This window comes from Hypanus sabinus, unplaced genomic scaffold (assembly GCF_030144855.1).
Source record: "Hypanus sabinus isolate sHypSab1 unplaced genomic scaffold, sHypSab1.hap1 scaffold_608, whole genome shotgun sequence".
NCBI lineage: Eukaryota > Metazoa > Chordata > Chondrichthyes > Myliobatiformes > Dasyatidae > Hypanus > Hypanus sabinus.
Window position 1 is genome coordinate 254124 of NW_026781464.1, and position 27847 is coordinate 281970.

Genomic DNA, 27847 nt, shown 5'->3' on the forward strand with positions numbered 1-27847 from the left:
CCGCCTCACCATTCTCTACCCGTCTCTTGCCCTTCTATTTGTCTCTCTCTCAGATTCTCTTCCATTCTGTTCCAGATTATCTGGACCCCACCTACTCTCAGCTGAACTTTCACCAAAATGAAATTCCCATCGCTAAGGAAGAAAATCCTCCTCTGGCGCCGAGACCAGGAGAAATGCCAACGACTGCTCAGGCAGGTCAGATTTCATGTTTTGAAGGGGTCACGTGCTATACGTTATATATAGTGATAATTCATCTGCATCGACCAATGCCCTGGCAGCTGGTTCCACAGACTGTCCACCATCTGAGTAACAAATGGTTGTCAATCGGCTCACCAGTTGAATCTTTTTTCCCCTTTCTCCTTATACCTGTGCGCTCTGGTCCTCGACTGTCCAGATCCAGGGGAAATAATTGCGCCCATTCACTCTGTCTGTCCTCCTTGTGGTTTTATAAACCCCTGAACGGTCACGCCTGCCCTACAAGGAATAAAGTTACAATCAACCCAACCTCTTTCCCGAACTGAGTCCCTGGAGTCCCGGCAACGTCGCCCAAAATCTCCCCGAGCACTCATTTCCAGTTCTATGGCATGTCTCCGGGAACCGGTCGTCCAACACTGAGCACCGTACTCCACCTGCGACCTCACCGACTTTCGGTACAACTGCAACGTGGTCGCCCGACTCCTGTACTCAGTGACTTTCTGATGAAGGCCTGCGTTCAGACGCATTCTTCACCGTCCTGTCTACCTGTCACTTCACTTTCTGGGAACCGTGTCCCTGTACCTCGGGTCCTTCTGTTCTCTAACACTCCTCAGTGTTCCTCCGAATCGTTGTGAAAATCCAACACTGGGCTGTCTTACTGAAATACGATTACTCACACATGTCCGATTTAAATAGCATTTCCTTCAGCTCGTGACGGGCGCCTCGTCTGAGAAAAGAACTGCAACATTAAACCTTTGCTCCGGACACAGAGCCATTTCTATATTCAGTCAGCCAGCCGGCCCTGCGTCGCGCCCATATTCCAGAGCATATACCATCTGGGACACTGTTAGAATATGGGTTCAGTACATCCACCATCCCGACTTGACCAGTCCACCGCAATCCAGTTAATCAGATATATCTCCTCGATTCCACATCATCCTCCAGAACAGATAACCATCTGAACAATTGTTAATAGCCATGTTAAGTACGATACATACACTACTAGAGCTTGACCTGTCATCCGGGTTAAATCAGCCCGACATTTCACCTCGGGTCTCATATAATCTAGCATCGCCCTCTCTCTTCTATCTTCCACCGTCCCAATCTTCCCTTCTTCCTCCCTCTGTCACTGCTCCTTTCCTTCTCCGTCTCTCCCTACCTCCGTGCCTTCCATCTTCCTGAGCAATCTACCAACTGGGACCTCGTGTTTGGAATTGTTAAATTCAGCGTCCATTATGCCTACAAATACGCACAAACCAGTCGGTCAAATCTCTCTGGGTCCCAAACCAATCTACAGATTAGCCAACAAGTGGAAACATTAAACGCCTTATTGAGTTCCCTACACATCACGTCTACCACCCTGCTGTCATGAACCGTCCGGGTTCCTGAATCCTCATATAGAAACTGCTCCGCCCCTGAGCGAAAGAAACTGCAGAACACCGTGGACACAGCTGAACTCTTCTCGGCAAAATGCATCCCTCCAGGAACTGCCTATACTGCCTGCTGTCATCGTGATCAAAGAACCAAACCCACTACCCGGTCATGCTGTCTTCTGCCCCCACCCCATGGGAAAAGATGTCTCACTAGAACATAGAAGTCTACAGCACATTTAGGCCCTTCGGCCCACAATGTTCTGCCGACCATGTAAACTATTCCATAAACTGCCTGGAATTTCTATGCCGCAGAGCCCTCTATTTTTCTAAGCTCCATGTGCCTATTTAAGAGGCTCTTTATTGACCCTATTGCACTCTCCTCCACCACCGTCGACGGCCGTGCTTTCCACGCACTCACCACTTTCTGTGTGAAAGTCTTACCCCGTCACACCCTCGACACCTATTTCCAAGCACTATAAAGCTCTGTTCACTGGTGTTAGCCATTACACCTCTGGGAAACAGCGTCTGGCTAACTACGTGATCAATGCCTCTTGTGATCTTAAAGTCTCTCAGGCCAATTATTATCCGCCGTCTTTCTGAGGAGAAAGTTCCAAGATCACTCAGCTTATTCTCATGAGGTACGCTACCCAATCCAGGCAACAACCTTGTAAATCTACTCTGTACTGTCTCTATAGCATTCCCACAGTGAACACAGTGCTCCAAATAGGATCTATCCATGGTTTTATATAGCTGTAACTAGGCGCAAGGACAGCTTCTATTCAACTGCTATCAGAATATTGAACGGTCCCGTATTGGGATATCAGGTACGCTTAACCTCACAATCATCTCCTCGTGGCCCTTCAACATTCTTGTGTGCCTCCGTGCACTTCCTCTGTAACTGTGACGCTTTACACTGTCACTTCCTGTGACTGGTGTACCGCGTTGTATTCCAGCGAAGTTAGCTGAATCTATGGATGTTGCTGAGACCTGTCCTGTTGTTGATGAAAATAAATGATGTCGTTGAAAATGTGGATGGAGGGTTGGTAAGTCTGTACCTAATACGAAGTTGAGTGGTGTTAGGGACCGTGTAGGAGATCTGCAATGAATGCAGTAGGGCATGGATCAGTTTCAGATATGGGTTGGCGAAATGGCAGATTGAGCTTAACACAGAAAAACGCACAATTTACACTTTGGTAGGTAAAATGGTAACCAGTAACAAACTATTAAAGACAAGAACCAAAACGGTGTTGATTATCAGAGGGATCTTGTGGTGCAATGTCATTGCTCGTGGCCATGCTTACTGACAGGGATTTATGAAGGCATATAGGATTCTTGTCTTTATTAGGCTGTATCAGTCATATTATATGAGGATTGGGAAGCTTTTAAAAACTTGCAGAAGGAAACTAAGAAGGTCATTACGAAGGAAAAGATGAATTATGAAAGGAAGCTGGTGACTAATATCAAAGAAAATACTAAAAGTTTTTGCTTGTGTATATAAAGGGTGAAAGAGATTCAAGGGTAGTTATTGGACCAATAGAAAATGATGCTGGGGATATGGTAATGAGAGACGCAGAGATGGCAGAGGAACTGAATGTAAATGTTGCGTCCGACTTCAGAGTTGAAGAAGTCTGCAGTATGCGGATATTCAAAAATGTTTGTGCAGTGAAAATTATGTATGAGAAGGTGCTCAGAATGCTTAATGGTCTGAGGGTGGATAAATCTACTGGGCCCGATGGAATACACCCTCGGGTTCTGAAGAAAGTAGCTGGAGAGATGGCGGAGGCACTAACAATGACCTTTCAAGGAACGATAGATTCTGGCATTGTACCAGATGGCTGGAAAATTCAAGATGCTACTCTGCTATTTAGGAAGGGTGGGATGCAGCAGAAAGGAATCTACAGATGAGTTTACGGAATACCTGCAGGCAAATGATAAGGTAGGCCGAAACCGGCATATTGTCCTGGAAGGAACATCCTGCCTGATTAACCTACTGCATTTTTCTGAGGAAACTACTAGCAGGGAAGTCTAACGGGAAGCAGTAGAGATGGTAAACTTGTAATTTCAGAAGGCCTTTGGCAAGGTGCCGCACATGAGGCTGCTTGGGAAAATAAGAGACCATAAAAGTATAGGGCCCAAAGAAGAGTGTGTGGAGCATTGACTGATCAGCAGCAAAGTGAGACTGGGAATAAAGAGATCCTATTCCGTCTGGCTGGCGGTTACCAGTGGAGTTCCACAGGGTTCGGTGCTGGAATCTTTGCTTTTTGCGATGCATGTCAATGATTTCCCGCTGACACAAATATAGTTGGAGGAGCGAGAAGTGTTGAGGAAACAGAGATGCTGCTGAACGTCGTAGATAATTTATAGGAATGGGAAACGAAGTGGCAAATGAAATACAATGTTGGAAAGTGTACGTTCATGTAGTTTGTTGGAAGAAATAAACGGGCATACTATTATTTAGATGGGGAGAGAATTCAAAATGCAGAAATGCAAAGGGACTTTTGGAGTCTTTCTGGAGGATACTCTAAAATTTAACCTACAGTTTGAGTCAATGGTGAAAAAGGCCAATGCAATGCAGGTATTGATTTCTACAGGTATAGAATATAAGAGCAGGGATGTGATGTTGAGGCTGTATAAGGCACTGGTGAGACCACACTTGGAGTATTGTTAGCAGTTTTGGGCTCCTTATTTTAGAAAATGTATTCCGTTATTGGAAGGTTTCAGAGAAGATTCACGAGAATGATTCCAGGAATGAAGGGGTACCGTATGAGGAACGTCCGGAAACTCACGGGCTGTATACCCTGGAATTCAGGAGGAGGAGGGGGATTGCATAGAAAAATTCCGAATGCTAAGAGTACTGAGCGGATTACATACAGCAAAGTTATTTCCCTTGGTAGGGAAGTCGAGAACAAGAGGGCAGGAATCAGGATTGATGGACCTCGTTTTTGAACTGATATTAGGGAGAACTTACTTTAGTCAGAGGTTGGAAAATCTGCGGTTTTTGATGCGACAAACGGCTGTGGAGGACAAGTCATTGGATGAATCTAAGGCAGAGATAGATAGGTTCTAGTTTAGCCAAGATACCAAATGATATGGCGAGAAGGAATGGGAGTGGGGATTGCTGGAGGATTGGATCACCCCGTTATTGAATGGCGGAGCAGACTCAATGGGTCAAATGGCCCCCTTCTGCTCCTATATCTTCTGGCGATAGGGTCTACTGATTTTAGCAGCCAGCCATCTCCATTTTAATTCAGATCAGTCATTGACATCACAAAAAACAAACAGCCACTTGTATATGTAAATGATAATCAACCTTGTGAATCTTTTTTTTTTAAATATATATTGAGATTTGTTTAACTCGGGTCTCTGGTACTGTGAGCAACCACGTTACCTACCGCTCGTCCTCTTGCAATCAGACAGGAAAGAAAGGAAAGCCCTATTGCATTGTAATCCCCAAAAGACCATCATATTTCCAATGTGTGACAAAACAAGTTGCAAACAACAGTACAACCACGACCAAAATAATAAAACCTTAACCCTCTCTCTTCCCCCTCTATCACCCATTGTCTCTCTCTCCTTCTGTCCCTCTCGCAACCTCTGCCATTTTTCTCCCCTCACTCTGCCCGTCTCTCCCTGACACTTTCGATAACGCTCTTACTCTTCACACTGCCGCTTCACTCATAACCTCGTTCCATCTTCTCCATTCCCACAGATTGTCGAATTCCTCTCCTCGTTCAGCCTCCCCATTCTCTCCCATTTTCCCGTTCATCACCTTCATCTGTCACCCTATTTCCCGTCTCCATCCGTCCCTCCATCTACTGCTCAGTGTCCACGTCTCTCTCCACTCTCTTCACCCTGTCCCTCATATTTTCTACCTGTCTCTCACTCTGTCTCCCCCAGTCTCTACCTGTCCCTTGCCCTTCTATTTGCCTCTCTGACACATTCTCTTGCATTCTGTCCTAGATGATCTGGACCCCACCTACTCGCGGCTGAACCTTCTCCAAAATGAGCTTCCCATCGCTAACGAAGAAGATCCTCCTATTGCGTCTGGACCAGGAGAAATGTCACACGCAGGTCAGAGTTAACTTTGATGATGCCATTCTGAGGGGGGGTCACGTGACGTACGCACAACTGTACAAGTGTAAATGCATCTGCATCGACCCTTCCCTCTGGCAGTTCCTTCCACAAATGGAGCACCGTCTGATTAAAAAAAAGTGTCACTCTGGTCCGCAGTTAAATATCTTTCTACTATCGCCTCAGAAGTGTGCGTTCTGTCCTCGATTCTAGAAGTCTGCAGAAAATGACTCTGCGCATTCATATTGTCTGTGCCCCACATGGATTTATAAACCTCTGTAAGGTCACCCATGAACTCCAAGGTATAAAATCCTAAACTGCCTGAATTATCTCCATAACTCAGTCCCTCGGATTCTCGGCAACATACGCGTAAATCTCCCTCTGCAGTCGTTGCTGCTCAGTGGCATTTCTCCTGGAGCAGTTGAACAAAAAACTGAATACTGTACTCCAAGGTCGGCCTACCCTACATCCTGTACAACTGCAAAGTGACCTCTCTACTCCTGTACACAGTGCCTTGATTGATAAAGATGCAATCTTTACTGCCCTATCTATCATTGACCGCAATTTCTGGGAACCGTTTTCCCGTAACCCTGAGTCCATCTATTCTATAACGCACCCCAGGGTTCCCCCTCTTCCTGTGAATGTCCCATCCTGGCTTGTCTTCCTCAAATACTACATCTCTCTCACCTCTCCTTTCTTTCTCCGTCTCTTCCTCCCTTTCTCTCTTCAATCTCCCAAACTGATCTACCATCTGGGATCTTGTGACTGGATTTGTTAAAGCCATTGTAGATTTTATCTGGCAATCAGGACAAACAGGTAATCAGCAATCAAATCGGTCCGTCTAATCTCCCTGGGCTCCACCCCATTATACAGAGCAGCCCAACCAATGCCTGATTGAAATCCCTATACATCTTTGTCTACTACACTTCCCTAATCGTCCGTCTCAGTGGCTCTCACCAAATATGGAAATCTAACAAGTTCCCACCGTGGCCTCTTGCCTACATTCCCTGCTGCCTCGGTGCAGCAGCCAGATTAATCATAGACCCCTGCCCAACCCAGACTCCCTCCCATCGGGGGGTGTGTGGGAAATATCAGATTATCGAACGCCCCCGAGAACGATCAGATGGTCTCCTGACCTCACGATCTATCTCGTCGTGGCCCCTTGCACCTTATCGCCTGCCCGCCCTGCCCTCTCTCTGTAACTGTGACACTTTATTCTGCATTCTGTGATTGCAAATTGAGCTACAGACTCCCTCACCGCCCTATCTAGCCTTGACCTCAATTTCTGGGAAACGTTATCCCGTAATCTGGGTCCATCTATACTTTATCTCTTCCCAAGGTTCATCCTCTTCACTGAGAGTGTCCCATCCTGGCTTGTCTTCCTGAAATACCAAACCGTAGGCTTATACAGAAAGTCAGAAGCCATGGAATCCAGGGAAGATTCAGAATTGGCTTGCCTGCAGAAAGCAGAGGGTCGTTGTGGACGGAGTCCATTCTGATTGGAGGATTGTGGCTAGTGGTGCCCCTCAAGGATCTGTTCTGGTCCCTCTACTTTTTGTGATTTTTATTAACGAACTGGATGTGGGGGTAGAAGAGTGGTTTGGCAAGATTGCAGACGACACAAAGGTTGGTGGTGTTGCAGATAGTGCTGCGGATTGTTGAAGATTGCAGAGAGACATTGAAAGGATACAGAAGTGGGCTGAGAATTGGAAGATGGAGTTCAAGCCGGAGAAGTGTGAGGTGGTACACTTTGGAAGGACAATCCCAAAGGCAGAGTACAAAGTATATTGCAGCATACTTGGTAGCGTGGAGGAGAAGAGATGTCTGGAAATATATGTCCATAGATTCCTGAAAGTTGACTCACAGGTATTTAGGTTAGTTAAGAAAGATTACGGAGTGTTTCATAAGACGAGGGATAGAATTTAAGAGTCGCGGGTAATGATGCACCTCTATAGAACTGTTAGGACACACTTGGAGTACTGTGTCCAGTTCTGGTCGCCTCAGTATAGGAAGGATGTGGATTCATTGGAAAGGGTAAAGAGGAGATTTACCAGGATGCTGCCTGGTTTATAGAATATGCATAATGAGCAGAGATTAAGAGAGCTATGTTTTTTTTCTCTCCCTGGAGAGAAGGAGGATGAGAGAAGTCATGCTAAGTTATACAGGATATTAAGAAGAATAGATAGAGTGGACAGCCAGCGCCTCTTCCCCAGGTCAACACTGCTCAAATCAAGAGGACATCGCTTTAAGGTATGAGGTGGAAAGTTCAAGGGAGATATTAGAGGAAGGTTTTTAAATCAGAGAGTGGTTGGTGCATAGAATGCACTGCCTGAGTCAGTGTTGGGGGCAGATACAGTAGTGGAATTTAAGAGATTACCAGCCAGCTATATGGAGGAAATTCAGCAGGAGGGTTATAGGAGGGGCGGGGTTTAAGAGTGTGCCGAAGTGCCCGTACTGTGTGTACTATTCTATGATATATGTTGTAACATTGTCATGCATTCCGTCATTTCAACCCATAAAGCCTCACTTAGACGAATTATCTTGCCTGTCCTGATTGTCCTCTGCGGTAACATTTTCTAAGCCTGATAATGTCACCCTCCTTCTTTAATTCTTTCTGCCTTCTCACATCGAAATATGGTGCTCTCCTGCTTGCTCTTCCTACACACAATTCTTAGTAATGGCTACAATCTCATAATTCACTGTATTGATTAATTCTCTGAGCTCAACCGCATTTCCATTAAGCTTTCTGCATTGAGATACCCCAAGCCCATCTGGCATATTGGCTGTGTCTTCCCCAGTGAAGACAGATCCAACTGTTCATCTCTTCTGCCATTCCCTTTTTCCCCATAATAAATTCAACAGTTTCTATCTTCAAGGGCCCAAATTTGGTCTTAACTGATATATTTCCTCTTCACATACCAAAAGAAGCTTTTACTATCCTCATTTATATTCTTTGCTAGCTTAGATTCGTACCTCAATTTTTGTCCCTTATTGCCTTTTTAATTATGTTCTGATGCTCTTTGAAAGTTTCCCAAACCTCTGGCTTCCCGCACATCTTTGCTATGTTATGATTGTTCTCTTTTATTGTTATACTGTCCTTGACTTCCCTTGTTATCCACGGTCGCCCCCTACTCCATTTAGAAACTCTCTTTCGCTTTGGAATGATCTAATCCGGCACCTGCTGCATTATTCCCAGAAATTCCTGCAATTGTTGTTCCACTGTCATCCCTGCTTTGTATCCTTCCAGTCACCTTTGGCAAGTTCCTCCCCCATGGCTCCATGGACGCCTTTGTCCAACTGAAATACGTACACTTCCGATTTAGAGTAGCCCACTAATTGGAAACATTAAATGCCTTATTGAGTTTCCTATTAATCAAGTCTACTACCCTGTTCTCATGAATCGCCCTGGTTCCTCTCAAAAAATATGGAAACGGCACCACCTGTGACCTTAGGAAACTGCAGAGCGTTGTGGAAAGAGCTGAGCCCAGCTCCGAAACGTGCGTCCCCTCCATGAACTCCGTCCACAGTTCCTGGCGCATCGATGAAGCAACCAGCAGCATCACAGAACCACTTCCAGCCACGCCGGCCGTTCTGTCTTATGCACCTTCCCATCGGAGGGGAAGATGCGAAGGCCTGTTTCACTAGGCTCAAGGAGAGCTTCTACCCCACAGTCATCAGACTATTGAACTGTCCTGTACCATGATAAATATACTTTTGACCTCGTAACCTGCTTCCCCTTTGCCGCTGCACCTTATTCCCTACCTGCACCGCAGATTCTCTGTGACTGTGACCCTTTATTCTGCATGATGTGATTGATTTACGTTGCTCCCCTACCATGAAGTTGTCGGTATTTGTGGATGTAACTGAAACCTCTCCTGTCTATAATGTATGTGAATGACCCGGATGACAGTTTAGATTAGTACGTTTGCAGATGATACGAGGATGGGTGGTGAGAATAGTGTATGAGACCTGAAAAGAATAGGTATAACCGTATAACCATATGACAATTACTGCACGGAGTCAGGCCCTCTCGGCCATTCTTCTCCGTGCCGAACGCTTACTCTCACCTAGTATCACCGACTTGCACTTCGCCCATAACCCTCCATGATCTATCTAATGTTATTTTAATTGACAACTTCGCAACTGCCTCTGCCACTTCCACAGTTAGCTCTTTCCACTCAGCTACCACTCTCCAAGTAAAGAAATTCCCCAAAACGTTTGCCCCTAAATCTCAACTCATGTTCTCTTGTTTGAATCTCCCCTACTTTCAAAGGAAAGAAAACTGTCCAGGTCAATTCTATGTATCCCCCTCATAATGTTAAATATCTCTATCTAGTCGCCGTCAACTTGACATGTTCAACCTTCCTCATCAACTTAGGTGCTGAAACCCAGGTAACATTCTAGTAAATTTTCTCTGTACTCCATCAATTTTGTTGACATCATTCCAAAAACTCGGTGACCAGAACTGTACACAATACTCAAAATTTGGCCTCGCCAATGCCTGTACAATTATAATATAACGTCCCAAATCCTATACACAATGCTCTGATTTATAAAGGCCAGCATACCAAAAGCTTTCTTCACCACCCTATCCACATGTGATTGCAACTTCAGGGTACTATGCACAATTATTCGTAGATCACTACTGCATTCCTCAATGCACTACCTTTTGCCATGCAGATCCTATTTTGATTAGTCCTACCAAAATGTAGCACCTCACAATTATCAGTATGAAACTCCATCTGCCATCTTTCAACCCACTCTTCTAACTGGCCTAAATCTCTCTGCACGCATTGAAAACCTACTTCATTATCCACAATGACACCTATCTTTGTATTATCTGCATACGCTCGACTCCATCATGCAGATCATTAATGGATATAACAAACAACATTGGACCCAGTACAGATCCCGGAGGCACACCACTAGTCACCGGCCTCCAACCTGACAAAGAGTTATCCACCACTATTCTCTGGCATTTCCCATCCAGCCTCTGTTGAATTCATTTTTCTACTTCAGTATAAACACCCAAAGAATGAACCTGCCTAAACCTTCCGCGCAGAAACTTGTAACAGGATATACTGAAATCCATACAAACCACATCCACTATTTATCCTCGTCAAATTTCCTAGTAATCTGTTCAAAAATTCAATAAGATTTGACAAACATGACCAACCACGCAAAAATCATGTTGACTGTTCCAGATCATACCCTGTCTATCCAGATAATTTTATATACCATCTCCAAGAATACTTTGCATGAATTTACCCACCACTGACGTCAAACTGACAGGCCTACAATTGCCAGGTTTACTCTTAGAATCCAGTTTAAACAACGGAACTGCATGAGCAACACGCCAATTCCCGGCACCATTCCCGCTTCTACTGACATTTGAAATATTTCTATCAGACCCCCTGCTATTTATGCACTAACCTCCCATAAGGTCCTATGGAAATCCTGTCAGGACTCAGAAATTTATCCATTTTTATATTCCTTAAGAGCGCCAGTCCATCCTCCTCTTTAATAACCATAGTTTCCATAGCGTCCCTACTTGTTTTCCTTACATTACACAATTCAGTATCGTTTTCCTTAGTGAATACCGAAGAAAATAAATTGTTCAAAATCTCCCCTATCTCTCTTAACTCCACACATAGCTCTTCACTGATTCTCTAAGGAACCAATTTTATCCCTCAATATCCTTTTACTATTAATATAACTGGAGAAACCCTTTGGATTTATTTTCACCTTATTTGCCAAACCAAACTCGTATCTTCTTTTAGCCTTTCTAATTTCTCTCTTGAGATTTTTCTTACATTATGTATATTCCTCGAGCAACTCATTTACTCCATGATGCCTGTATATTGTAGATCTCTCTTTTTCCGAACCAAGTTTCCAATCTCCCTTGAAAACCATTGCTCTCTCAAAACTTTAACCTTTCATTTTAACCAAAGAATAACATAAACATTCTGTACCTTCAAAATTTCACCTCAAAAGGCAGTAGGATATGTATCAGTTAAAGCTATGGGTTGGACAAATGGCAGGTGGAGTTTCACACGGAGAAGTGTGACATGTTGCAACTTGATCGCACAAATGTTAAGATATAGAACACTTTTAAAACCAGGAACCTAAACAGTGTTGATTTTCAGAGGAAGATTGGGTTCCAATGTCATTATCCGTGGTTAAGGACTTAGAACATATAACATAGAATAGTACAGCTCATTATAAGCCATTCGGCCCAAAATGTTGTGCCAACCCACAAACCCTGCCTCCCATATAATCCCCCACTTTAAAAGCCTCCAAATGCCTGTCTTAAACTTCACTAGTGTATCTGCCTCTACCACTGACTCAGGCAGTGCATTCCACGCACCAACCACTCTCTGAGTGAAAGATCATCCTCTAATATCCCCCTTGAACTTCCCTCACCTTACCTTAAAGCCATGTCCTCTTGTACTGAGCAGTGGTGCCCTAACGAAGAGGCGCTGGCTGTCCTCTCTGCCTATTCCTCTTAATATTCTGTACATCTCTATCATGTCTCCTCTTATCCTCATTTTCTTCAAAGAGTAAAGCACTAGCTGGCTTAAGTTATGATCTGAATCTATACTCTGTAAACTTGTCAGCATACTGTCTAAACTCCTCTGTGCCCTTTCCAATGCTTCCACATCCTTCCTTTCCTGAGGCGACCAGAACGGAACAGAGTACTGCAATTATGGCCTAACTAGAGTTTTATAGCGCTGCAGCATTACATCCCGTCTCCTACACGCTATTCCACGATTTATGAAATCTTACACCCCATACGTTTTCTTATCTACCCTATCTACCTGTGAGGCTTCGTTCAGATATCTGTGGACTCGTACCCCCAGATTCCTTTGCTCCTGAACACTTCCAAGTATCCTGCCATTGACGTTGTACTCTGCCTTGGAGTTTGTCCTCCCAAAGTGTACCACCTCACACTTCTCCGGGTTGAAATCCATCTCCCACTTCTGAGTCCACTTCTGCATCCTCTCAATGTTAATCTGCAATCTTCGACAATCGTCAACACTATCAACAACACCAACAACCTTTGTCTTGTCTGCAAACTTTCCAAACCACTATTCTAACTGAATCAAGGTCGATAATAAAAATCACAAAAATGTTGAGGTCCAAGAACAGATTCTTGTGGGACATCACTAGACTCAACCCTCCAATATGAATGCATTCCAGCGACTACGACCCTCTGCCTTCTGCAGGTAAGCCAGTACTGAATCCACCTGGCCAAACTTCCCTGGATCCCTTCTGACTTTTAGAAGCGTACCATATGGAACCTTGTCAAATGTCTTATTAAAATTCATACAAATCACATCCACTGCACTACTTTTCATACATATATGCCTGGTCACCTCCTCAAAGAACCCTATCAGGCTTGCTAAGCACGATCAACCCTTCACAATGCCATGCTAACTTTCGCTGATCGGACAATGATCCTCTAAATGCCCATAGATCCTATCTCTAAGAAACTTTTCCAACTGCTTTCCCGCCACAGACGTAAGGTTCAATGGTCTATAGTTACCTGGACTATCCTTACTACACTGCTTAAACAAGGGACAACATTGTCCTCCCTCCAATCCTCCGGTACTATTCCCGTGGGCAATAAAGACATAAATATCCTAGCCAGATGTTCAGCAATCTCTTCCCTTTCTTCGTGTAGCAGCTTGTGACATATTCTGTCAGGTCCCTAGGACTTATCCATCCTAATGTATTTTAACCAATCCAACACCTCCTCTCCCTTAATATCAACATGCTCCAGAACATCAACCTTACTCATATTGTCCTCACCGTCATAAAGTTCTCTCTCTGTGGTGAATACCGAAGAGACGTATTCATTGAGTATCTTGCTCACTCCCACAGCCTCCAGGCACATCATCCCACTTTTATGTCTAACTGGTACTACCTTCACTCCCGTCATCCTTTCGTTCTTCACAATGAAGAATTGAAGAATGCCTTAGTGTTTTCCGTTGCCCTGCTCCGCAAGGCTTTCTCATGCTCCCTTCTTGCGCTTCTCAGCCCCTTCTTAAGCTCCTTTCTTGCTACCCTATATTCCTCAGTAGACTCATCTGATCCTTCCTTCTTAAACCTCATGTGTGCTGCCTTCTTCCACCTGACTAGATTTTCCACTGCACTTGTTAACCATTGTGTATCTTCCCCACCGGGACAAATTTATCCTTAACATCCTGCAAGAGATCCTTAAACATCGACTACAGTACATTTCCCTGCAATAGCATCATCCCAATTAACACACGCAATATCTATTTTTATAGCCTTATAATTTGCCCTTCCACAATTAATTATTTTCCTGTCCTCTCTGATTCTATCCTTTTCCAAGATAATGCTGAAGGTCAGGGAGCGGTGATCACTGTCCCCCAGATGATCACCCACTGACAGATCTGTATTAGGCAGGCATATTACACGCATGACTTTATTATTGAGGACACTGGTTTCAAAAGTCAGAAGTTATGTTGCAATTTCGTCAAAATTTCTGTTAAGGCTGCATCCGGCGTATTATACATAATTCTGTTCACCACATTGTTGGGAGGATTAGAAGATCTTGGATAGCCTCCGAAGATGTTGAACGAGAGATCCGACAGAGTTTTCTAAGATCACAAAATACATAGACTGAGTAGACAGACAGTTCCTTTTTCCAAAGTCGAAATATATCATACCAGAGGGAGTGCATTCGGGACAACATTGTAGGCCTGTTTCCGTACTCTGCTGGGTGATCTCTGTTCCTCAGGGTCCCTGTGTTTTGCAACACACTCAACGGTCCCTGATGTTTGTCCTCCTAAAATACAATAGATCAAACTAAATTGCATGTGCTCTAGTTTAGCCGACTTCCCCGGCGAATCGAGATCCCACTGTAAGAGATAACTGTCTTCACTGTTTAAAACGCCATCAACGTGAAAGTCGTCTGCAAGCTCACCTGCAGTGCATTGTATAATCTGCTATAAATGGTCAATAAAGCTGACAAAGATCACTGGTTCCACGACCGATTACCCGTGAGCAACGTTAGTGAAGGGCTTTCAGTCTGAGAAATGAATTGCAAACCGAAATTTTGTCCCCTATCTTCGAGCCAATTGTATACATAATCAGCCATCCCTCCCTGTTTTGCACTCCATTTCCGAGGGGTATGCTACCTGGGGTCTTGTTAAATTCTATGTACATTACATCCAGCACCTCTGCCTGAGCATTCCTCCTCAATTAAATCGGTCAGAGAGATCCTCTTGGGTTCCAAACCATCTTCATACCATTCTCCCATCTGAGCCCTTGATAATAGCCTTGTTCAAGCCTCTGTATGGTACATCTACTGCCCGTTCCTTGTCTGTCCTCCGCAGTCAAATACGCCCGAAAAATCTACCTGGGTCTCACGCCGCCCTTCATCTCCTTCCCCCTCCTCTCGTCTGTTTTCCCTATCTTTCCCTCTCCCACCCAGTCTCCCTGCTCCATTCCTTCTAGGTCTCTCTCTACCTTCCTCTCTGCTATCTTCCAGAGTGGATCCTGATACGGGACTTGTCAAGCATCCTTTATGCCTATCAATCCGGACATATCAGACAGTCAGCTTCCCCTGGGTCCCACACCATTACACAGAGTAGTCTACCAAGTTGAAATAAAAGTCTTATTTTCTTCCCTGTTCAAAATGTCTACTATTCTGTTCTCATGAATGTCCCTGGTTCCTCATTAAAAATATAAGCAATGCTCCACCCATGATCGCTGCAAACTTCAGAGCGGTGTGGAAAGAACTGAGCCCAGCTCCGAATCCAACCTCCCCTCCATGAAGTATTTCGACACATGCTGCTGTTTTGATAAAGCGCCCCGCGACATCAAAGGTCCCCGGACATTCTGTCTTCTGCACCCTCCCATCGGAGGGAAAGTGCGAAAGCATGTATCCGGAGTCTCAAGGACAGCTTCTACACTACAGCAATCAGACTATTGAACGAACCCCTAATACAATAAGATGTAATCTTGACCTCAAAATCCTACGCTTCGTGGATTTTGAAATTTATAATCTCCCTACACTACAATTTCTCTGTAATTTCGATACTTAATTCTGCATTCTGTAACTGAATAACCTTGTTCTACTCCAATGAAGTGACCTGTACACGGATGTGGGTGGGATTTCTCCTGTCTGTGATGTACATCTGAATTAATTCTAATTATCTGGATAGACATGGTCATGCTGCACCTTGGTCGGCGAAATGCTCGGAGAGAGCACAAGATCAGAAGAGCTACAGAGTGTATCATTCCCAAATGTGAAATGTCTATCACCAGAGGGAATTGAACCCGGGTCGCTGGTACTGTAAACCGCTACGCTAATCATTACGTGTCCGTGCCGCCCTTCTCCTTGTCAACAGCCACACAACAAGAAACACAATGGAGTCTACGAAATCACCACAACATGTTCATCCCCACAAGACCGTCATTTACCTCATGTGTGGAAAAGGAACAAAGCGGGCAAACAATAATACAGATATTCAAAATGATAAACTCGTGACACTCTCTCTTTCCGTTCTTTCGCACCTCCTCTCTCTCGTTCCATTGTCTCTTCCCTCTCTCACTCACTCCCCCAGTCTTCCCCACACTATCGCTGTCTCTCTCACACATGCCACTCCCCATTCACTCAGAACATCGCTTCCTCTTCTCGCGCAGCCATATACCCTCCCCTCTCTCTTTTTGTTTTCTCTCCCCCATTCTCTCACATTTTCCCGCCCACCGGTCCCCTCTCACCATCCCCTGAATTCTCCTTCTGTTTATCTGAGTGGTCTCTCCACAGGTCCGCATAAACAGGAGCCGAACGACAACATCGGAAATGGACCGGACCGTAAGATGTCGCTACTCAGCATGGTTACGTCCGTCCTCTTCCTGACCGTGGTCGGGCTGTCGATCCATGGTGAGTCGAACGGACTCCGGTTGGAGTCAGACCGTAAACTAAAAGTGTGAAATGAAACGTGAGTGTAAAAGCTCACAGTCACCCGGACTCGCCGCACAACGTGTACCTCACTTCGTACCTCGCCATGACACTGACACATACCGTTCCGTGATACGGTCACGCCCCTCACCGTGGAACTGAAACTACCCTTCCTGGACAGGGATATAATACCCTCCATGACACAGTTACGTCCACACCGTGACACCGAAAAAAAGCAACTCTGTATCCATACGGCCAGTTCCCGGTGCATTCCATCTGTCATAATTATCTGGATAAGCCTCCCCTGAGGGCTCAGTCAAACACCCGGGGCTCCAACTGAATCGATCACATTCGGGAGAGGTGACAAAATCTCCGGAATCAGAGAGACGCTTTTCAGCCCTGGGAAGTGAAGGGATTTGGATTCTCAGTGATGAGGCTCAATGTAACTGAGATTGAGAGAGGGAGGGGTGATTGTGGTGGAAGGAGAGACCGCGGGTGGTGGGTGGAAGGGAGTCCCATTGTGGGACACGGCTGCGTTCACCCTCACACTGAAAGAGAACATGGGAAATCTGCCGACTCCGCCTCATTACTTCCGCCATTATCGTAATTGTTGCCGCGCTATCGATCCATAGTGAGCCGAACGGGCTTCAAATGTAAACAAATGTTACTGTAAAACTCGACAGTGACACCGACAGGCCCTTAACAGTGACACTGAGGCGCCTCTCACTGTGACACCAACACGCTCCTCAACCTGACTCGTCCAGCTCCGCACCGTGACAAAGACTCACACGTCACAGTAACACCACTGTAACACCGAGATGGTATCGTCCCTCAAAATAACACCGGTGCAATTACCCACACCTCACCCTGACACAGACAATGGCCGTAGCCCTGACATGCCACTCACCGTGACACAGACACACCTCTGTGAGACCAGCACACCCCAAACCATGACAACAGATAATCTTCTCACCGTGACGCCACCACGCGCTTTACTGTGCCATTTACCTCGCCGTTTCATCGAGATACACCTCATTCTGATCCGTACACCTCTCGCCAGGGCAGAGAAACACCTATCACAATGACACCGACAAGTCCCTCACAGCAACTCGGACATGCACCGCACAATACTGACGTAGACCCCCACTGTAACGTCAACAAATTCTTCACCGGGACATTGATCTACTCCTCAGCGTGACACAGGCACACGATTCAAGGTGGCGCCGACGCCTCTCACTGTGCCACCAGCACATCCTTCAGTCTGAAACCCTTCACCGTGACACTGGCACAGCACTCTGTGTGATCCGTTCGGTAGCGTGACGCTGACTCACGTGTCACTGTAAACGCTAAACATCCCTCACCATCTTTCTCAGTATCACAGATTCGTCAGTCTAAGGTCACCTGCAACCGAACCGATAATGAATTAAATTCAACCCTTCAATCCATGGTTTCGGCGCTCAATTCTAATCTGTCTGTTCTTCAACAAAAACACAGCGATCTCCGTCACCAGTTCTGTGGATTGTTGACCAGCAGAAGAGGTGAGGCATCATACCACTCTTTAACCCGCTCCTCATCACAGGGCAGGCATGGAGAGAGGAAGCGTCACTCTGTGCTTGATATCGGGAGTGTGTGAAGAGATGGTATGGATGGCGATTCACTCTGTGTTTGACACGGGAGGGCGTGGGCGTTACTTCGCTTTGTGTGTGAACTCGGAGGAGTGTGATAGGACGGTTCAGAGATAACTTCGCTCCGTGACCTGCCAGGAAGTGTGTGATGGGACGTCAGGAGGGAGATTCACACTGCGTTAGACTCGGGAGCATGTGATGGGACAGTGTGGAAGCAGCTTCTCTCTGTGTCTGACACTTTGCTCTGTGGTGTGTTGAGAAGCCGTAGAGGGAGAATCACTCTCACTGTGACATTTGTCGAGTGTGCTGAGGGAGTTTCTTTCTGTGTCTGACCGCTGGATTGTGTGATGGGGCCGTGGAGAGAGAGATACAATATGCGTCTGACCACGTTAGTGTCTGATCGGATGGACCTCAGGGAGCTTAAATCTGTGGCTCACCTCGTGTGTGATGGGACTCTATGTTTGAAATAGTGTGCCTATGATGGGAAGCTATGGTGTGAAGGGGGAGTGCGTGGAATGTGGTCATGTGTGTTTCTGACACCGGGACCAGTGACACTTGGCACGATGGTGTTCCGTTCTCTGTCTGATGCCAGTGGTGTGTGATAAAACGGTGCGGATGGAGCTCCTTTCGTTTTCTGAACCCTGCATTGTGTGATATCACCGTGTAGAAGTAGCATCTATATCTGACCACGGGAGTATGCGGTGGGATGGTGAAGAGAGTGCTTCAGTTGCTATCTGATGACTGGCGCGTGTAAGTGGGTAATGTGGGGGGAGGTTCACTCTGTATGAGTCCGCAGGACTGTGTGATGGGAAAGTGTGCAGGGGGCTTCATTTAATGTCTGACGCATGGAGTGTTTGAGAGTGTGGTGGAGTGAAAGCTTCAGTCTGAGACTTACCCGGTGGTGTGTGATGTGACAGCGTTTAAAGAGCTGTGTCTGACACCGGGAGAGTATGATGGGACCGTGAGACAATAGCTTCATTTATCGTCTGTCCCCGAGAGTGCGTGACGGGTCATTGTGGAAGGAACCCTAAATAGTGTCTGCTCAATCAGGAAAAGTTCACTCTATTACTGACACCGGGATCATGTGATTGGATGGTGCCGAGGCAATTTCCTTGCGAGGGTGATCTCGGGTGAGACTGATGAGCCGGTGCGGAGGGGGTTTCATACTGTTTCTGACCCTGCACGTGTGTCAAGGGGGAGTGATAAAAAGCTTCACTCCATGTCTTTTTTCCTGGTGTCCGTAATCGAAGGGTGATGAAGGAGCAACATGTCCCATCCGGGAGTGTGCGATTTTACACTAGCTTAAGTGTAAGTCTGACTCCTCGATTTTGTGGTGGGACGCTGTGGAGGAAACTTAACTCTGTGTCCGATCCCGGGGAGTGTCTGATGGGACGGTATGTAGGGAGATTAACTCTGTGTCTGACCACGGGAGTGTGTGATGGGACGGTCTGGAGGGAGATTCACTCTGTGTTTGACTCGGGGAGTGTGTGATGGGACGGTGTGGAGGGAGATTCACTCTGTGTCTGACCCCGGGAGAGTGTGATGGCCAGTGTGGAGGAGGATTGATTTTTCCTTATTCCCGCTTTTCAGAGGAAATTTGTTCCAAGGATTTGGTCAGATATGGAGACCGGTGTTACTTGTTCTCCACGTTTGAAATATCTTACAATGGAGCTCGTCTACTTTGTTCAAACATTGATTCATTGCTCCTGGAAATCAATTCGCAGGATGAAGCGGTAAGGGTCACACCACGACAAAGACCATAAGAACATAAGACAAGGGGCAGAAGTCGACAATTCGGCTCATCGAGTCTGTTCCGCCATTTTATCATGAGCTGATCCATTGTCCCATTTAGTTCCACTCTCCCGCCTTCTGCCCTGGCTACAAAGATACCTATCAATTTCTGCCTTAATTACGCACAATGTCTTGGGATCCACTGCCGCCTGTGGCAACATCTTCCAGATTCATCACGCTCTGGCTAAAAAAATTATCCTCGCTTCACGGAGTCCGTGGAAGCAGAGTCCTAGGCTTTGGCTAAGTGGGCTTCGGCGTAAGGGGCGTAAGCCTGTGTGATTGCTCGCTGAGGGAAAGAAGGTAAGGTCGCTAGGTGCTTTTTAGACTTATTCTATTAATTCAGTTCAGGTATGGGGGAGACAGTCAGAGCAGTGGTGTGCTCTGTATGCAGTACGTGGGAAGTCAGGGTCAAGACAGTTGTCCCTGATGACCACACCTGCAAGAGGTGCGTCCAGCTGCAGCTCCTATCAGCCCGAGTTAGGGAGTTGGAGCTGGAGCTGGATGAACTACGGATCATTCGGGAGGCAGAGGCAGAGATAGATAGGAGTTATCAGGAGGTAGACACACCACAACACCAAGAAGTAGGCAGATGGGTGACGGTCCAGAGAGGCAGGGGGAGCAGGCAGAGAGAGCAGAGCACCCCTGCGGCCATTCCCATTAACAATAAGTATACCGTACTGGATACTGTTGATGGGGATGACCTACCAGGAATGAGTTGTTCTGCCTCTCGCACAGAGGTTGAACCCTCAACTAGAAAGGGGAGGAGGGAAGAGAAGAGAGCGATAGTTTTAGGGGATTCTTTAGTCAGGGGGCAGATAGGAGATTTTGTGGGGCAGATGGGGAGTCTCGGATGGTATGTTGCCTCCCTGGTGCCAGGGTCCGGGACATCTCAGATCGGGTGCAGGCTATTCGTGAGAACGAGGGCTTGAACCCAGATGTAGTGGTCCATGTAGGGACCAACGATGTAGGTAAGGTGAGTGAGTGGGTCCTGCTTAGAGAGTTCAGGGAGTTAGGAGTGAAGCTGAAAGTCAGGACCTCCAGGGTGACAATCTCGCGATTGCTACCTGTGCCACGTGCGAGTGAGGCGAAGAATAGAATGATTATGCACATTAATAGGAGGGTGAGAGCATGGTGCAGGAAGGAAGGGTTCAGGTTTTTGGATAATTGGTCTTTGTTCCAGGACAATTGGGATCTGTTTCGAAGGGACGGTCTACATCTGAACCGGAGGGGTACTAACATTCTTGCAGGAGTGTTTGCCAGTGCTGCTCGTGGGGGTTTAAACTAGATGTGCAGGGGGCATGGATCCAGATCCAGAGGGTTGGTCAGAAGAAGCATGGGGTTAAATGTGTAGAGGTTTTGGGTGATCTTGAGAAGGTCATCAAAATTCAGTGTGCAATTAGCCCGATGGAAGTTCAAGGAGCTGGGTTAGGTACAGTAGACAGTGTTTTAAGCAAAGAGAGGAGGAATGGGCTAAGAATTCTATACTTGAATACGCGTAGTGTCAGAAATAAGACAGATGAGCTTGAAGCTCAGATGAAAATGGGGAACTACGATATTGTTGGGATAACGGAGACATGGCTGCAAGGGGATCAGGCCTGGGAATTGAGTGTACCAGGGTATACGTGCTATCGTAGAGACAGAAATATGTGAAGAGGGGGTGTGGTGGCCCTGTTGGTGAGGAATGAGATTCAGTCCTTAGCAAGAGGTGACTTGGGAACAGGGGAAGTAGAGTCTGTGTGGATTGAGCTGAGGAACAGTAAGGGTAAAAAGACCCTAATCGGTGTTCTGTACAGGCCCCCAAACAGTAGCGTGGATATTGGGTACAAGTTGATTAGGGAGTTAACATTGGCATGTGCTAAAGGTAATGCAGTCGTTATGGGAGATTTCAACATGCAGGTAAACTGGGAGAATCAGGTAGGAGCTGAACCCCAGGATAGGGAGTTTGTGGAGTGTCTGAGGGATGTATTTTTTGAACAGCTTGTGCTTGAGCCAACCAGGAACGAGGCTATTTTGGAATTGGTGATGTGTAATGAACAGGAATTGATAAGTGATCTTGAAGTAAAGGAGCCGTTAGGAAGCAGTGATCATAACATGATAAGTTTTTATCTACAATTTGAGAGGGATAAGGGCAGATCAGAGGTGTCAGTGTTGCAATTAAATAAAGGAGACTACGGAGTCATGAGGGAAGAGCAGGTCAAAGTTAAATGGGCGAATGCCCTGGCAGGAAAGACAGTGGATCAGCAGTGGCAGATATTCTTGGGCATAACGCAAAGGATGCAAAAGCAGTTCATTCCAATGAGAAGGAAGGATTCAAAGAGGGGGAAGGGGCCACAGCGGTTGACAAAGGAAGTCAGAGATTGTATAGCATTAAAGAAAAAGAAGTATGACAGGGCTAAGATGAGTGGGAATATAGATGATTGGGAAAGTTTTAAGGAACAGCAGATCTTAACTAAAAAAGCAATACGGAGAGAAAGAATCAGGTATTAGCTTAGTCTAACCAGGAATATAAAAGGGGATAGCAAAAGCTTTTTTAGCTATGTGAAGAGAAAGAAGATAGCTAAGAACAATGTTGGCCCCTTGAAGAATGAATTGGGAGAAATTGTTATGGGAAACAAGGAAATGGCAACAGAATTTAATGCGTACTTTAGATCTGTCTTCACCAGGGAGGACACAAACAATCTCCCAGATGTATGGATGGGACAGGGTCATAAGATATCAGAGGAATTGAGACAGATTCACATTAGGAAAGAAACTGTGATGAGTAGACTGGTAGGACTGAATGCTAATAAATCCCCGGGTCCAGATGGTCTGCATCCGAGGGTTCTAAAAGAGGTGGCTCAGGAAATTGCGGATGCATTGGTAATCATTTTCCAATGTTCCTTAGATTCAGGATCAGTTCCTGAAGATTGGAGAGTGGCTAATGTTATCCCACTTTTCAAGAAGGGAGGGAAGGAGAAAACGGAGAACTATCGCCCTGTTAGCCTAACGTCAGTCGTGGGGAAGATGCTTGAGTCCATTATTAAGGACGAAATAGTGGCACATCTTGATGGCAGAATTAGGATTCGGCCGGACAGCATGGACTTACCAAGGGCAAATCATGCTTGACTAATCTGTTGGAGGTTGTGAGGGTGTAACAAGAATGTTAGACGAGGGTAAGCCAGTGGATGTTGTGCACCTAGATTTTCAGAAGGCATTCTATAAGGTGCCACATCGGAGATTGCTGAGTAAAATCAGAGCTCATGGCATTGGGGCTGGGTTTCAACATGGATAGAAAACTGGTTGGCAGACAGAAAGCAAAGGGTTGCAGTGAATGGGTGTTTCTCGGACAGGCTGGTGGTGTCTAGTTGGGTACCACAGGGCTCTGTATTGGGACCACAGCTCTTTACGATTTATGTCAATGATTTAGATGAGGGCATTGAAAACTATATCAGCAAGTTTGCTGACGATACTAAACTGGGTGGCAGTGTGACATGCGAAGAGGACGTTAGGACAATACAGGGAGACTTCGATAGGCTGGGTGAGTGGGCAGATACTTGGCAGATGTCATTCAATGTGAATAAATGTGAAGTTATCCACTTTGGAAGCAGGAACAAGAGGGCAGAGTATTGTCTGAACGGTGTAGAGTTAGGTAAGGGAGAAATGCAAAGAGACCTAGGAGTCCTAGTTCACCAGTCAATGAAGGTGAATGAGCAAGTGCAACAGACAGTGAAGAGGGCAAATGGAATGTTGGCCTTTGTTACAAGGGGAATTGAGTGCAAGAGCAAGGATGTCCTTTTGCATTTGTACAGGGCCCTGGTGAGACCACACCTGGAATATTGTGTACAGTTTTGGTCTCCAGGTTTAAGGAAGGACATACTGGCAATTGAGGAAGTGCAGCGTAGATTCACTAGGTTGATTCCTGGGGTGGCAGGGCTGTCTTACGCAGAGAGATTGGAGAGATTGGGCTTGTACACGCTGGAATTGAGGAGATTGAGAGGGGATCTGATTGAAAAGTTTAAGATAATTAAAGGATTTGATAGGATTGAGGCAGGAAGTATGTTCCAGATGTTGGGAGAGTCCAGTACCAGAGGGCATGGATTGAGAATAAGAGGTCAGTTATTTAAAACAGAGTTGAGGAAGAGCTTCCTCTCCCAGAGAGTTGTGGAGGTGTGGAATGCACTGCCTCAGAAGACGGTGGAGGCCAATTCTCTGGATGCTTTCAAGAAGGAGCTAGATAGATATCTGATGGATAGGGGAATCAAGGGATATGGAGACAAGGCAGGGACTGGGTATTGATAGTGAATGACAGCCATGATCTCAGAATGGCGGTGCAGACTCGAGGGGCCGAATTGTCTACTTCTGCACCTATTGTCTATTGTTTATTGTCTGTTCTGAATGGGCGCCCTGCAATCCTCAAGTCATGCCCTCTCGTACTAGACTCCCCCACAATGGGAAACAACTTTGCCACATCCACTCTGTGCATGCCTTTCAACATTCAAAATGTTTCTATGAGACCCCCTTTCATTCTTCTAAACTCCAAGATGTACAGTCCAAAAGCGGTCAGACCTTCCTCAAATGTTAACGCTCTCATTCAGGGAAACATTCTAGTGAATTTTCTCTGAACTCGCTCCAGCGTCATCACCTACTTTCTTAAATAAGGTGCCCAAACCTGCAAACAGCGTTCCAAGTGAGGTCTTAGCAGTGCCTTATAGAGCCTCAAAATCACATCCCTTCTCCTACTCTATTCCTCCAGAAATGATTGCCAACATTGCATTCGCTTTCTTCACCATCGACTTAACCTGGAGGTTAACCTCAAGGTTTCCTGCACTAGGACTCCTAAGTCCCGTTGCATCTCAGAACTTTGAATTCTCTTCCCATTTAAATTATAGTCTGCCCGTTTATTTCTTCTGCCAAAATGCATGACCATACACTTACCAGCATTGTATCTCATTTGCCACTTCCTTGCCCATTCTCGCAATTTATCCAAGTCTCTCTGCAGACTCTCTGTTTCCTGTCAATCAGCCAACGATCTAATCACGTATGTAACTTTTCCATAATTCCAGGTGTTCTTAACTTGTTCAGCAGCCTCATGTACGGCACTTTGTCAAAGGCCTTCTGACAATCCAATTACACAATACCCACTGCATCTCCCTTGTCCAGACTAATTGTAATTTCCTCGAAAAATTGCAACAGTATTGAGAAGAATTTTTCACACGGATCCCATTTTTACCAGTATGAGAAAAAAATAGTGGAGACCCATGTTTATCGACCATCACACTCCCGGGTTAAGAAACAGAATGAAGCTTTCCCCACACCGTCCAAACAAACACACTCCGGGGTCAGACACAGATTGAATCTACCTCCACAGCGTCCCATCAGAGTCTCCCGGGGTCAGATACAGATTGCATCTCCCTCCACACCGTTACATCAGACACTCTCGTGGTCAGACATAGAGTCAAGCTCCTTCCACGCCGTCCCATTGCACACTCCCGGGTTGGGATTCGTAGTGAATCTCCTCCACACCGTCCCACCGCATATTTCCGGGGCCAGCCACCGAGTGAATTTCCCTTCGTACCGTCATATCGCACACTCTTATGGGGTCAGACACATAGATCCCCCTCCATACGGTCTCATCACACACTGCCTGGGTCAGACATACTGTGAGGCTCCCTCCACACTGTGCCATCTCATTCTCCTGGGGTGAGACAGAGAATAAAGATCCTTCCACACCATCCTTTCACACTCTTCCGGGATCAGATATACAGTGACGCTCCTTTAAATTTACTCGAACTCAATCATTATTGATGGCACTTTAATTTCACAGAATTTTATCGAGAAAGCTGTCCACGACCAAGGCAGTTCATACTGGATTGGAAAATGCGAAGACGGGTGAGATTTGGGATCTTGGAAGTTTCTGAGAAGAAAGCTGTCATGGGATTGATACAGGCAACGAATAGGGAGTGGACAGTGGGATTAGTTTGGGGACGGCCACAGGTTTCTTGAGGGAGTGGGAATTGTCATTAGTTTGTGGACTGCCAAGAGCTGTGGGAAGAGTATGGAAAAACGGGGCATTTTAGGGACAGAGAGAGTTCTGCGTGGAGTGAGTGGGCAATTGGATTTGTTTGGCGACCGACACGGGCAGTTGGTAGAGACGTTATCGGTGAATTAATGTGGGCATTGACAGAGAACTGTGGGAAGAAGGTGGGAAGTGGGAGTGTTTTGGTTTCTGACACAGGTCTCGAACAAGAAGGCTTGACAGTGGGATTATTCCCGGGACAAGCACGAGGCTGTGCGGAGTGAGTGGGAAGTGCGAGTGTTTTGGGGACAGATACTGTCCTCTGCATAGACAGTGAGTCAGTGGGTGTCCATTGGACAGACAATGATCTGTGGCGTGAGAGTGGGAAGTCAGGGTATTTTGGGTTATAAAGCAGGCCTGTGGGGAGAAGGTGCAGCAGTAGGAGTATTTTGGAGACTGCCATTGGGCCTTGGGGTGACAATGGCTCTGTGGGTGAATGCTTGGCCTGTGGGATCAGGTGGGGTACTGGGATTATTCTGGGTTCGGACACCGGTCTGCGGGGTGAGGGTGGGACATGGTATTAATTCCGGGACTGACACAGGGTGGCATGGAGTGTGTGGGTCACTGTGAGTAATCTGGATACTGGCTGTGCTGGGAAAGTGGGATAGTGGGAGATTATGGGGTCTGCCACAGGTCAATGGTGAGGGAGCGTGTCTGTGATTTAGGGGACTGACACAGGGTTGTCTGCTGGACGTGCGTTGTCCCTTTTGAACTTGTTTCCCCCTCCTTGACAGGGAAGTGGCCTTAAATGTCGTGTACAATGTGAACGCTGGGAAGTCCGAATGCAGTAAATGTAAATCCAGTTGCAAAAATGACCAGTACCGTTTCATCTGTGAGAAGTCTGCACCTTTCTGCCCGGATATTTCTGAAAAGATCCGAAATCTCTGTCTACAGCCCGTGGAGCCGACTTGAATCAAATGACAATACCCTCTTTCTCTATTTCTCTCTCCTATTCTCACTAACCCATTCTCTCTTCCCCTCGCCACTACCCTATTCTCCTCCCTCCTTCTATAGCCTCTTTCCTCGCCATGTCGCCTTCTCTTTACCCTCATTCCAAAATCTCTCTCTCTCTCATCCTCCTCCAATCCTACCTCACCTATTACATCCCTATTTTCCTTCCTCTCACTTTCTTGCCGCCCTCTCCTCCCACTCTTCTCTTCACACTCTCTCCCCCGATTCACTACTTCCTCTCTTCTCTTCACACTCTCTCCCCCGATTCACTATTTCCTCTCTGCCCCTCTCTTCCCATCTCACTCTTTCATTTATCTAAACCCACTGCAACTCCCTTTTCTCTTTCCAGCTACTCTCACTTCAATCATGTCACTGATGTCCTCGATATCCCAGCCCTGGGGAAATAGAGCGCACGCATTCGCCTTATCTCTGTCCCTAGTGGTTTTATACACCTCTGTAAGTTCACCGAATCAAGCCTAAAATTTCCCGACCTCGCTTCATAATTCCATCCCTCGTGTCCCGGCAGCATCCGCGAAAGTCTCCCGCTGCAGTTTTTCCAGCTCAGCGGCATCTATCCCACAGCTGGGCGACCAGAACTGAACACCGTGCTCCAAATCTGTCCTGACCGACGTCCCGTATAACTGCAACTTGACCTGAGACTCCCGTACTCAGTGTCCTGACTGATGAAGCCCAGCGTGTCAAATGTCCTGTCCAGCTTCATCGCATGATTTCTGTCGGATTCACGGTCTGTTTTATTATCTGTGACTTAGACCACCTGGGATTTGGTCTTTTAAAGTATCAGCAGGGAGCAAATTTATAAAATTAATGTAAAATTCAAAAAGCTAATAAA

General features: G+C 46.2%; 1 protein-coding gene across 2 annotated transcripts; it reads left to right on the forward strand.

The window, feature by feature from the left end:
* Positions 1 to 117: 117 nt before the first annotated feature.
* Positions 118 to 27847, forward strand: LOC132389589 (uncharacterized). Of its 2 annotated transcripts, XM_059962073.1 has the most exons (6): positions 118 to 195; positions 5529 to 5639; positions 16441 to 16557; positions 17949 to 18113; positions 25795 to 25859; positions 26781 to 27847. In XM_059962073.1, exons 1-6 carry the CDS (start codon positions 174 to 176, stop codon positions 26835 to 26837), a joined length of 537 nt encoding a protein of 178 aa, XP_059818056.1. In that variant the 5' UTR covers positions 118 to 173; the 3' UTR covers positions 26838 to 27847. The 2 variants fall into 2 exon arrangements, with proteins under 2 accessions (XP_059818056.1, XP_059818055.1); XM_059962072.1 differs by lacking the exons at positions 118 to 195; positions 5529 to 5639 and having other exon boundaries at positions 16068 to 16557.